We start from the raw sequence: 13,778 nt of genomic DNA on the forward strand, positions 1-13,778 counted from the left end.
ATTCACAAGTGGGTGATCAGTTAAATCTGGAGGTTCTACATACAATTTATTTTATGTTCAGACCATCTGTGGTGGGAAGTCTTGCAAGGAGGATGTATAGAATATTTACGTGTGTGTGTGTGTGTGTGTGTGTGTGTGTGTGTGTGTGTGTGTGTGTGTGTGTGTGTGTGTGTGGTGACCTGGTAGAAGGGGGATTAAAATTAAGCTTTACTGCTGGAGCAAAGCTTGCTAACATGTTCTACACCTCTAGTGCCCTTAAGGGTGTTTCATGAGGAAATGTGATTTGTGTACAGTGTTTGAGGGGTTGTGCAGCCCCATTTTGGCCCCTTGACCCATGATCCATCCAGATGCCTCCAGGACAATACTGGTGCTTTAGAAGGGGGGGGGTGAGCGAAGAGAACAGCTGATCCGAACAATATCCGGTGCCACGGATGCAGAATGAAATCAGCCCACTGCATTCCTGCCAGTTTCCCCGAAGGCTCTGCTGAGCAAAGCCCACATGTTTGTGACACAAGGCATCAAAAAACCTGTGTATAGTTTCATACCATAGTGAAACAGGCTGTTTACTCTAACCAGCTGCAGTAAGATGATTGAATGCACTAAATTGAAGGACAGTGGAATGTTGGTCCTTGTCTGGTTTCCATGGCGACATCAATCCAGCACATCCTTTAAAGGAAATGCTACTTTATCTACAGGGTGCTGAGACATTTCAGGTATAAACATGGTAAAAACAAGGGCATCCTTGTGAGTCTTTGTTGTTGGTTTGAATTCTCTGCTGGCTTTGAGGGAATTCATCTAAAAACATCTGTGAGAGATACTGCTGAGTACATGCAAAACCCTGACTCCTCACCATCCTGCCATGTTTGCATGGGTTTCTTCCAGGTGCTCTGGTTTCCACCTGCAGTCCAGAGATATGTTAGATGGATTGGTGACCAAATTATGCGTCGGTTACGATGCTCTGCTATATATATATACAAATATTTCCAGGTTGCTTCCGTAAAGCCCGTGCTACGAACTGGCTGAAGGAGGTACTGGTTTGTACATTTCATTTGGCTCTGAACTGAATGTCGGAGAATGAAAGCTGGCAATTGGGGGCTTGATAGGACCCTCTTCCTGCTCCTTTTTGCACTTAATGATCCTTGCTGCACACCATGTTTTACCAGGGAGATTAAAGCAAGACAGCGGTGGGATGAACAAACTGTGAAACTAGTTGTCTATTAACACCTAACCACAAGTATTAGTTTTGCCAACTTAGGCCTGCTTCGGGGGGGGGGGTTACCTATGCATCAATTAGTGTTAATTCCTATAGGAGGGCAGGTGTCAGATCACTACCTGCATAGATTGATTATGCTGCTATGCTCATTTTGTCAATCATACTTTGGGCCAATTAGGGGATAGTTCACATTTGTGTTTCAAAACTATGCAGCACATAGCGTTTCAAAAAAAATTTATAGTTTCAGTTCAAAGTCTAATACACATGTAAAAAGGGATATATAATAAGGTAAAGGCCCCTTGTCCAAGCAAAGGATATCTTTTCATTTTGCAGCACCAGGGCCTGGTCTGTAGGGAGCTGCTTTTATCCACAATAGATCTTTCCCTGTGAAATCTCTTAATGCCTTATGGTGGTCATGGAAAGATCACAGGTGAAGGGTTTTGCATCAGAGGGAGTTGAGAGAGAAGAGGGGAAAAAAAAAAAAAAAAAAAAAAGACTTCTGATGTGATGAACAAAATAGACAAGGCTTTATTCTTGGAGAAAGTGTTTCCAACGCCATGGCTTCATAGGAAACGTTTGGCGCCACCATATGGACAAACTGAGTAAAAACCTGGTGACATCTTTCTCCATACACTGTAAATCAGACTGAATATGGTGAAGTGGGGTCAGCTGATAAGGCTACACTGTAAAAATGATTCCATTTTGCTTCTTTTCAATTCTTCAAAGTATAATCGTCTGTCCTGCTGAGACCCCCTATTCTGCCATGGAGTGAGCCGGTGTTGGTGCACTGCCCCCTAGTGGTGAAAGCACATCACCGCCTGTCTGTTAAACGGGGCAAACGGGCGGAGCCGCATCTCGGGACCTGAAAACGACTATGTGAGCAAGAGGTCTTGTCTCACTGCTGGTAGCTGATCATGTATCTTACCATTCTTCCCTCTGCTGGCTCTTAAAGTCATGGTATTTGAAGAGAGATACATGTAATGGGAGCCAGTTTTTATTTCAAACGAATAATTCCCAGGTGACAAAATGTACTTCTCAACCCTGCCACCAAAGGGCGCACTTTACCAAATTGTTTATACACACATTCAACTATAGCTGTAAAACAAACAGAAGGCGGGGGGCAGGTCGCCACTATTTCTCAACTTCCAGGAGTATTATTACTATATACTAATGTATTATTGCTTAATTGTGTTGTATTGCTGCTGTAGTACAAATACGAATTATTGTTCCTTCATGGCCAGCCTGTGATTTAAAGTCCAGAAATTCAGGTGCCGCTTTGTAGGAATGGATATTGAAAGTTGTATTTGAATGTGTTTGTGTGGTACTTTCCTGGGTTGGGTAGATTTGGGGGGTGATTTCAAAATGCACAGTGGAAATGACTAGGAAATATTCCTGTAGCATCGGCAACAAACGTGGTTTATTTATAGGGTTTCGATTGTCACGCCGTCCTAGTGGTAGTGTAATTTGTCATTTGTAGAAACAACTTGGGTGTGTAAGGGACCTTAAGGCAACAAAAATGTACTTACCCTGAACTGATACCGTAAAAGTTACCCAGCTGTTTGGGGGAGGGGGGGGAGGGAAAAATCACAGTAAGCAGCTTAATCCAAAACTGTCAACATCTCTACAAGCCCCTGATGAAGGTGCTGGGAAATCACGCTTGAACAAGCAGGTTGCTTCATTTTTTTTTTCCCCCCCATTTAAAAAACATTACAAAAGACAGTACGTAAGGAAAAATGATTTCTCTTAAATTTCTTGTTAGGAAATTACAACAGTCCTGTGTGCAAAAGACCCAGATTTCTGCTTTAACCACATAACTCGTTACATTACTTGGAACAGCTGTAGACTAACAGTCTGTTCCAGTAACAAGTGTGGGAAGCAGAAACGATGAAATGTACTTTCATCAATACAAGTGGACTTCACACCAAAGGGTGACTTAAAAAGAAACACTGGATGTTGAGACACACAACTGACAAGTACACACAAGGAAGTGATGCAATGCACTGAAGGAGTAAACGGGTAAATTCATCAACACTGAAGACATAAAATCATCTTCATGGTTAAGATAAAGTGCATTCGGGGGGGGGGGGTGTTGGTGGGCAACAACTATTGCTGCATCTACTTTTTAGCATCTGCTCATCAAACCAGTGACTGCAAGGGTTTATCCTCTTTAGATACTAGCAGCTTACAAAGGATTCTCATTTATACAGGTGGGTCATTTTACCGGAGCAATACAGGGTGAATTCCTTGCTCAAGGCCACTTTTCAGCAAAAAGGGTTTGAACACAACCTTTGTGGTGTAAGGCAGCATCTCTAACTACTACACCACCTGCTGCCCCCAGTCAGATTTCCTTCCACACTCTGCAGTCTCTCTGCCCTTTTTCCTACTGATGGTGTAGGAGTGCTTTTGAAAAGGAAGACGATTTCCCATTTACTCCACCCAGCCAAGCCAGCGCTCATGTTCACACAGCGCGTATGAGAGAGTCTGGAAAAAAAAAAGTCATCAGTTCACGGCCGGGGCGTTGGTCCACCACACGAAAAAGAATAGCTTTGGCAAGGAACGGCATTACAACAAAATTTGGTATTAGCCGATACCTTTAGCCAAGCTAATGGAAAGCGCTAGCTGTACTACAGTGAACTCAAGCAGTAACACACGTTAATGGCAATTTGGATACGAACAGGCCATATGCACACCATGCACTGGAAGTGTGAACAGCAGTCTGTGTCCAAAGGGAAGAGTGCACGTTCTAGCACTGGCAGTGTGAACCCCAATCCCACTGAAACACTGTTGACCACCTCCACCTGCACTGTGGATGGACGCAACCCGGAATGGCTTCCTTCACAGATCTAGGCCCACGAGCAGGATCTGTCCAGGAAGTTCAACAACTGAGAATAACCTTAGTGTGTAAACATCCTGCTTGTGTTGGAACAGTGAGTTTATTTAAAAAAAAAAAAATTAAAAAACCCACACGTACTATTTTAATATCCGTTAAGTGTGCAACGACAGCTAAGAGTCCCTCACGCCCATAAAAGGAAGATTTGGCAACAACCCCAGAGACATTTGCAGTGTAACAAAGTGACACCGTGCAGCTTTCTGCCCTTTCCCCTCCAATGGGTCACTTATGGTTTGTGCACTTTGTTATGGAGGACTAACTGCCTTGTCCTGCATGCTGAAATGCTTCTGTCTGGTCCTCCTCTCCATCGTCCATCTCCTCCTCTTCTGGTAATCAGTAGCTATGATTCCAGGTTTTGTCAAAGTGCCTCATCAGTAAATATACTCCATTTATTTGTATTCATATTTTATTTCATTTTTCACAATTCTGAGAACAACATGTCCTGCAGAAATAGTTGCATGTGTGGTCGGTTATGTTGTGGTAACACTGTAGCATAAGGGTAAATGGGTCTGGTGAAACTTCAGTCTCCTTCCCCTCATCTACTCTCACAGACACTTGGCACAGCTTATGAAAAGACTTCAAGTCACTTTTCGATGTTGCAGGACATTTAAAAAAAAAAAAAAAAAAAAAAAAAAAAAAAGTCACATTAAAAAAAAGGTTTAAAAAGAATATATATTAACAAAACTAAGCAGAGCTAATAATACATAGAAGTAAATATAAATTGAAATATCTAAACATGAACTGGAAAGTCTTTTTGGGTTCTTTCCCTTCCATCAAGTCCACTGTCGTGTTCAGTCCCACTTTGGAAACAATACCTTCCGCAGCTCACAACTGTAGTTATGACATGGTCACAAAGAGCACAGGGCCTTGACCAGGTACAGTTTTTCTCCCTGCTCACTTGTGAAGATGGGTGCCTTTTTGTAGTGTTCCACCAGCTCCTCCATGGAGTTGAACTTGCGCTGGCCAATGCAGTAGAGACCCTCCTTCAGTTGCACCTTGAAGTGCTTGTTCTTGCTCTGTGCCTTCAAGGAAATGGAGAAGTCGTTGGGCTGTGGGGCATAAGGAGGCAAAGCGAGGTTTACAATATATTGGCATTAAGATAATCATCATCACGATCAAGACGAGACACAGTTATAGACATGTACAAGGGTGGGAAAGTACTCCCCAAATGAGGATTAGCAAAATGCTAAAAGCATTTAAGTGAGCTAAACCTTTAATGAGCTGAACTCCAGACAGACACTTGTCTAAAGAGTTCCCTAAATTTGCACTACATCATCTGTCAGGATAATCATTTCCTATCATTTCAACTGCGTAAATTGTTCCAGAAAAAACAGGGCTGTTGGACAGAGTGCTCTGACAATCATGTGTCTGGTGCACTTTGTTTACTCAGTTGTAAGGAGAAAAAGAAATATAAATGCAAGAATGTATAACCCTTTAGTGGTTATAATTTAAATACAATCTTGTTTGTAAAAATAAAATTTACATTGTTCCCATTATGAAAGACCTGTAATTTGTCACCTAAGGACTCATATGGTTGGAACAAGAATTTTTCAGAGCAGTACATCCGGTAGTGAATTATTATAAATGCATGTGTGTTTTGCAAAACTAACAAGCAAGGCACTTACCGAAGACTCGCTGTCCCTGATGAGGAAGTCGCCGTCTTCGCCCCTCTGATTCAAGGCCACTTCGGCTTGGTGCCGGGTCACTTTGCCGTAGTACCACTGCCGCCCAGCAAACTTCCCATTTACAGCGGGTTCAATGTAGTCGCAGTCAGGTGGGGGTGGGCCTACATTGCCCTGGCAACTGCGCAAGTCCCCTTGTAGCACCGCCACGTAGTTCTTAGGCACGAGGCCCAGTTGGCCATCGGCCTTACGGCACCTCCACCATTCTGGGTCATTTTCCGGCTTCTCCACCACGTCCATGACCTCTCCCTTCTCGAAGCTCAGTTCCTCCTCGTTGCCCGAGCTGAAGGGGTAGAGTGCCTGCACCACATCCAACATGCGGTCTGCGCTGCGCATTGCAGCTGCCAGCTTCTCTGTAAGTGAGCCAGCAGGCTCGCTGGCTGCTGTGGCATCAGGGTCCTCAGTTACGTAGTTGGAGGGAAACCAGCCGGAGCGGCCGCCATAGCTGCCCCGCCACCATCCGTCACTGCACTTCTCCATGACAATGACCTGCGTGCCTTTCACCAGCGACAGTTCATCCTCGCGTTCCGCTGTGTAGCTGAATTTGACCAAAGCTGGCAGGCTGAGCTGATAGGCTCGCTCACCATTGTCCGTGTAGAAGTCGGCATCTGCGCCTGTGGCCGTGCTGCTGCTTGTCTTCCGCTTCACCTTCCCAATTCCTGCAATCACATGTAGAAGCCAATAGTATGGGATTTGGTGGATTAAGAGAAGCTGTGAGGCAACCAAAGAAGTTTCTCTTTTACTAGAAGATGAAGCAAATCACAGAATGAGCATGAAAAGACACTGATACACATAAAAAGGCTGGAAGTTGCTCCCCCAAATTCAGATGAGCCACCTACTCATAACAAGAGTAATGAGTGAAATGTCAGTCTGACACATCAGATACATATGCAAGGAAAGGTCCTATTCTCTGTCAAAGCCAAACAGATGGTCCACAATACTCCAGGAAAGTGCTGAAGCCTTAATTCCTAACAGCTCTCTGCAGAAAAACCCTGATGGACAGAGCAGGCACTGAGCTTGAGAGGAGTGGCTGCTCACACATTTGCACAGCTCCTACACTGTCCCAGGCATCTTCTCCCATTTCAGGTTGTAGGGGCATATCATGCACCCAGGCAAATTTGATCAATTTCTTCCAAAGACACCCCACCCTTCACCATAATATAAACAAACATGTAGGCTACAAATGCAACATGCCCAAATGAGAGCAATACAGACAGGAGTATGTGTAGGGACTGGACTCTAGAGGAGGTGAGGCTCCTGGCAGAATGGTGCCAGGACAACAACCTGTCTCTCAATGTCAGTAAAACTAAGGACCTGGTGATTGATTTCAGGAAACAGCATACAGTTCGTGCACCCATCTGCATAGGAGGGGACGTTGTAGAGAGGGTCAACAGCTTCAGATTCCTAGGGGTCACCCTTACTGCCAAACTCACATGTTCTGAGCACATAGCATCAACCATGAAAAAAGGCCCATCAGCATCTCCACTTCCTCAGGTGTCTAAAAGCCAGGATGCCCACTACAGTCCTCACTACTTTCTACAGGTGTGCTGTGGAGTCCGTCCTCACAGAGTGCATTACATCCTGGTGTGGCAGCTGCTCCATACAGGACAAGAAAGCCCTACAGAGGGTGATCAAAAAAGCTCAGAAATCAGCACACAGCTACCAGCAGTCAGGACACCCACACCACATGCTGCCTCAAAGATGACGCGCATCATGAAAGATCACAGTCACCGCACACAGGCACTTTTCTTTTTTCTGCCGTCTGGAAAGCGGCTCACGTCTATTCAAACCCACGCTGCTAGGTACAGGAACAGCTTTTACCCCACTGCTGTAAGAGTATAACACTCACCAATGTGTCACCTTTTGGAAACAGAGTTGGACTGCTCCTTCCAAGCACATTACACTGTCACTTTAAGCATTCTCATGTTTTGAGTTCTCTGGCTGTGTACTGTTATTATCAGCATTACTCATTGTTATGTGCACTATTATCTATTGTTTTTGTTCATAGTCTGGAAAAGCATTCAAGAAGAATTTCATGATACTTGTACACAGTACTTGTACCTATGACGATAAACTTGAAACTTAATTGTAAGACTGGGTAACACCGTTTTCCCCCCACCACTTTTTTTTTTTTAACTGCCATATTTCTCACAGCAGTAGGAATTAGTATCGCTGTACTGGCTCAAGCAGGCAGACATCACGTCAGTTGAAGGCTGGTCCAGACACACCTCTCTTTGTGTCATGAGTATGCATAAAAATCAGCTACAGTAATGTGTCTGCACATTTTACAGCTCCCAGTCACTATACATCTCTTCACCAAACCCTTCAAATAGGCAAAGTTTATATTACCTCTGCAGCAAATGGCATCATCCCCATGTACATGGATAGTCATCCGACAAAAAGATTAAATCACAACAGCATGTAGGGGAAGACAGCGTTGATAAAACTTTACTCAAAAGAGCTAGAATAGATGAAGCACCCTCCAATACACAAATGTTTCATTATCGCAGTATTCCTACCTGTGGAATGAGCAGACAGCTGTTGGCACATGATATAAATGAAAACAATCTGGATAACGTGCATCTTCACAAAATTATGCAACTGTAAAAGAGTGAAAAACCAGGAAGTGCTTTTCCAGCTACAGGATACCATTCATTGCTCCAGATGTGTGTATCTGTGTAATCCTGCCCCAGCTCAAGTTCAGAACAGACTAACAAACAGCACAGCCTGGTCCCTCATCTTCCCATCATTCTATTTGCCCCTCTAGAGGAAAGATGAGAGGTTAAGAGCAGAGTCCAGCCACCACAGCCAAGGACTCGTCAACACTGCCCAGATCCTGATGCACTTGCAGGGATAACTGGAATATATTGAACCCCTGTTGTCAGGTCTCCTGGGTGCATGGCTTGGCAGCAGGGCAGGAATCATGCTGGCATCGGGTTTGTGCCATTTAGTTTTTGAGGGGCAGGAGGGTATGAGCTTACTCTCCTGTGAGAAAGACCATTCAAACAAAGACCATGTCCTTTGCAGAACAGGCCTCTGGTGATTGTGGGGAAACTGGGTGCTCCCTATACATTGGACACATCCTACAGATGGCACACAAGGGTCATAAGGGTAGCAAGTGGCTTGAAACTACAAGTAACTGAAGAAAAGCATCAGCTAAATAAATTGTAAAGATGGGAGCCCAGTGCTATGAGGTGCACTTGCATAGGTCACATAACTGTTGAGTCAAATTCAACATGACGGTGTGGTTTTCAGGTTAAGAGAAGGTGCTGAAGTGGCTTACCAGTGCATTCTTCCACATTTTTGGACTATGAACATGGATAAAACATGCAAATGCTACACATCCAAAGCTGGATTCCAACCTACACGCAACATGCAGCTTAATGTTTACATTTACTTATTTACCATACACTTTCCTCCAAAGCAACTTCCAATGAATACTATGTAGTGTTACCAGCCCACACATCTTATTCACCAAGGTGACTTACACTGCTGGATACACTACTTATAATAGGTCACTCATTCACACATCAGTGGAACACACACTTATCACTCGCACACTATGGGTGAACCTGAACAGCATGGCTTTGGAGCATGGGGGGAAACTGGAGCACCCGGAGGAAACCCAGATAGACATGGGGAGAACATGCAAAATCCACACAGACTGAGTGGGGATCGAATCCACATCCTCTTGCATCACCCAGGTGCTTTGAGACAGCAGTGCTACTCACTGTGCCACCATGCCACCTGTTATGTTACAGGAAGAACACACTTATGTCCAGAAGGAGGTGGTGATGGATTTCTCCTAAGTGACGTACAATGAGTAATGTAAAGTTGCCTTGGATAAAGGTGCGAGTCAAGTACTGCACAACACTAGACACGCTACACTGAACTCCCTATAACCTTTCAGCCATGTATACACCAGAACAATGTGGAAAGAAAGGAGGAGGGGGGTTTCAGTCACCAGTTCACCTGAAAAGCAAGCCATTGGACTGAGGGCAGAAACCTGTGTGAACATGGGACATATATACATACTTTACACAAAGAAGGAATCACAGACTAACTGAAGGGCCAGGCATCACTTACAGAATTTATGAAAGTTACATTCATACAACAACATGAAGAGATGAAGATAACACCTCATTCATTTATACTGTTCTAATCTGGACTCTGAAAATACAGGTTTCAGCCCTACAGTGTAAAAAGCATCTTACAAATAAAATGTATTCAGCAGTAGAGAAGAAATGCTGTAGACATGGAACCCTCCTTCTGACTTTTTCCAAGACCAGCTTTTGCAGATGTCATTTAAAGAGCAAAAGTTGAACTTAAGCTTTAAAATATTAGCATTCCTGTTCTAGTCCGATAATTCTCCAGTCCTGAAGCATTCTCAATGTGAGCTCACTTGACAGAGCTTATTTACAATTTAAAATGCCAACTTTAGAGACTTGCAGTATGAAGCTCTTTGTAGTTGCAAGTGAAGAGGAAGAACATGAGCAAAAGAAAGCCAGTACAGAATCTCTAAACCACAAAGACTCTTCATAGAAAGCACAACTGTCAATCAAGCAACCACAGCCAATTTAATGTCTTTTTCAGTTCCCACACTTGTGACTCCAGCACTATGTCACACAAAGTCAATCCATCAGTTGCCAGATCGTTTGATGTGTTTAGTTTCCACAGTGTTTTACTTAAGTTTGAGGGGGGAGAGGGGGGGAGAAAAAAAAAAAAAAAAAAAAATCACATCTTTATATTTGCATATTCTAACAAAAATGAAATGTCATCTCACGGAAATGTCATCAGGTCGGTGTTGACAGGGGAAAGGTCCCCCCCCCCTTCAAAAAACTATAAAAAGACAGATACAGATGTTACAATTTCAACATCACTTCAAATGGACAAATGAGGCTGTGGAAAAGCACTGTCCTATTTCTGCAGTGTACTGCAGTTAAAGCCATAACAGTGGTATGATTAGACAAACCTCATGAACCAGCAAACAATGGAACAGGTTGCGAAACCCCAAGGGCTGCTACAACTAGAAGCATACTTGCAATGAAGAATTTTTTTTAATTTTTAGGGTATACATTACAAAATTTCCCATAAAAATGTATGTGAGGAAATTGTGACATAATAGTCCATAAAACATTAACATTCTTTAAATATTTTATGAAATGTACATCGCTTTGGCGAAAAGCATTTGCTAAATAAATGTAAATGATATGTATTGGATGAACAGTAGAGGGTAATGTTCAAATAAGGGAAATATGTATTTTATGACATGATTATGGCCAATTTAAAGAAAAATATTGTTAAAAATACATTTCACAATTTCTCTTGCAACACTCTCTCAGAAGTTTATTTGGGTGTTTGGCTTTGTTCCACCCAGGTTTGTTTAGCCCATTTTGGCTTTTCATTTCAATGGAAATCCAAGTGGCGTTTATCTGTCCTGTCCAGACAGAAATCAGATTTAAAGAGAGAAGGGCGGGGAATCTGCATGTTTAATAATTAATGTCGCACCAGCTAACAATTCCTTCGGTTCGAAACCCTATGAAACAAACAATACCGAGAAGCAGCGTGAACCTCGCAAACTAAACAGGGAAAGTTTAGCCATGTCTACGCTACAGTGAAACCATCAAACAGGAGCACGAGGTCCAAGGCCACAGAAAAAAAAAAAAAAAAATGACAAGGCTGGATATGACTGCATGACTCCTTGATAACATGGAGTTAGTAAAATATGCATACAGGCAGGCATCAGGGTCATGTGGATGGAACATACACATAGTTCTAATGGTTTCTGTATTTATGATGAGCATGAGACTTGGGCAGTAGGTACTGTTGTGGTTAAGGGCACTGATATTTCTAGTAAACTAAGTGATTATTAACTAGTATTTACAGAAAGAATGTGTTCCACTGATGTATGGATGAGTGACCCATTGTACGGTAGTGTATCTAGCAGTGTAAGTCACCTTGGTAAATAAGGTGTGTTAGCTCACACTACATAGTATCCATTGGAAGTCGCTTTGGAGAAAAGCATCTGCTAAATAAATAAATGTAGATTCATAACTGTAAATACATCTTGGTCAAAGAAAACTTATTAGAAACAAATCCTACAATTATTCAACCATATACAGTATACAGCAGAACACTCACTCTCATGCGCACGCGCACACATACCAGGCAATTCAGAGCCACCAATGTATGTGAAACACCTTTGGAATATGGCAGGAAACTCATAAAGCATGGAAGACCATGCAGACTACACACAGACCGAGTTGGAATTGAGCACATCATGCAGCCCAGGAGCTGAGCGGTATCTGCAATACCTGCTGCACCACCATTCCACCCACCTGAATTTGACTTCCAGACTAACAGCCAGTATGTAAATCACTGAAATGTGGTTCCACAGCTTCTGAAAAAATCATGAGGAAAGCAGTACAGGGCATCACCTTTCTGCAGCTGAGGTTTTTCAGTCAGGTAGAAATCCCATCAAGTATGTTAGACATGACTCCACTGCATAATCAGCCCAGTGTCAGCAGAGAGACTGACCACAGGACAAAAGTGGCTTGGCTGACAAAAGTTGTCTTTTGGTTACTTACAACACTATGTAATTCAATAGTTCTCAAGTACAGGGTTGGCAATGAGTCATGCAAGCATGGGAGACAAACTGCCTATTTGCATGGAGGTCTGAACATAAACATTGATAAAATATCACTGAATCACCACCAATCCAGAGGCCAACACCTATGAACCTGCTTTGAGATTTTTTTTTTGGGGGGTGGGGGACTCAACCATCAAATCTATATTATATATATTACACACACACACACACACACACACACACACACACACACACACACACACACACACACACACACACACACAGTATATATGTGTGCGTCTCAAACCCCCATGGGTCAGCAGTCCATACAAAAGGTATTGAGTGCGATCTTTTCATTCAGTTTACTAGAGATTAGTTCTCATGTCTACACTGGCTGACGGAAAAATGCAATATTACAGCATGTTGCTAGAAGACAGATTAAATCTATATATCGGGGGGGGACCACTTCAAATGAAAATGGCTGTATTGCACAAGGGCTGTTCATTCACCATATTTTCCCTATATATGATCTGTAATGTGGGTGTTCAGGAAGGAAGCAATGTTGCCTCATTGTGAGGAGGAAAGAAGAAGAAAGAAGTCATTAAGTTCTCCATTTTTACTGCTCTACTTACAAAAATGATCCTGGCTGTTTGAAAGCAGGCCTAATGGTCAAACACGGGCATAACATGCCCAGTCAAGAAGTGCAGGGCAATTTCCAGTACTAAAGAAAATAAATACTAGCTGAATAGTTTTGCTACCTTTTGTGGAGAGCTCATTGTCTTGCAGAGACATGCCCTCCGCTTCCTTATCAAGCTTTTCCTTTACAACAATATGCGAGTAAGGCAGCCAGAGATTAGCCACTTCCTAAATACTAGAACATCCTACTGTTACAGAGCTGAAAAAAACAATTCAGAATTGCTAAAAATGTAACAGGAACAGAAGGCACATGCCACAGTGTACAACAAGAATCTAACAGATTGTACCATTTCAAACTGGAATATTAACATGAGTATCAGAATACTGTTCTTGACTTCAAAAATAAACAAATTGCAGATTTGATTTAACAAGAAAAATCAAAGATGAGAGCTTTTTTTTTTTTTTTTTAAAAAAAGTTGCTTAAGGAATGACCTTAAGTATACAAACTGCATATTAGTCTCATAAGTTTCTTTCAAATGAGGAATGGCCTGAAATATGCTAAAAATGCCAGTCTTGCTATACTGTATTCCAATTATAACTCTGGTGTAACATCTAACAAGCCTTTCCTTCAGTACAAGTAGAAAGGCACAGATTACTGCAGCAACAAAACATTGCCAGATCATGTACGCAGAAGATGGGGTGAAAAAACCCTTGAGGAATATGACAGGTGGTTAATGTCTAATAGCAGCAGCATCCTCCAGAAGCCTT

General features: G+C 42.7%; 1 protein-coding gene across 4 annotated transcripts in view; it reads right to left on the reverse strand.

The window, feature by feature from the left end:
* Positions 1 to 4,491: 4,491 nt before the first annotated feature.
* Positions 4,492 to 13,778, reverse strand: part of nck1b (NCK adaptor protein 1b) — a 28,543-nt gene continuing 19,256 nt past the window's right edge. For all 4 annotated transcript variants that reach the window (XM_018740917.2, XM_018740918.2, XM_018740919.2 and 1 more), the window contains 2 exons: positions 5,729 to 6,444; positions 4,492 to 5,152 (listed from right to left, as the gene is read on the reverse strand). In XM_018740917.2, coding sequence (XP_018596433.1) covers positions 4,952 to 5,152; positions 5,729 to 6,444 — 917 coding nt within the window. In that variant the 3' untranslated portion in view covers positions 4,492 to 4,951. The remainder of the gene's footprint in view (positions 5,153 to 5,728; positions 6,445 to 13,778) is intronic.

This window comes from Scleropages formosus, chromosome 19, assembly GCF_900964775.1.
Source record: "Scleropages formosus chromosome 19, fSclFor1.1, whole genome shotgun sequence".
NCBI lineage: Eukaryota > Metazoa > Chordata > Actinopteri > Osteoglossiformes > Osteoglossidae > Scleropages > Scleropages formosus.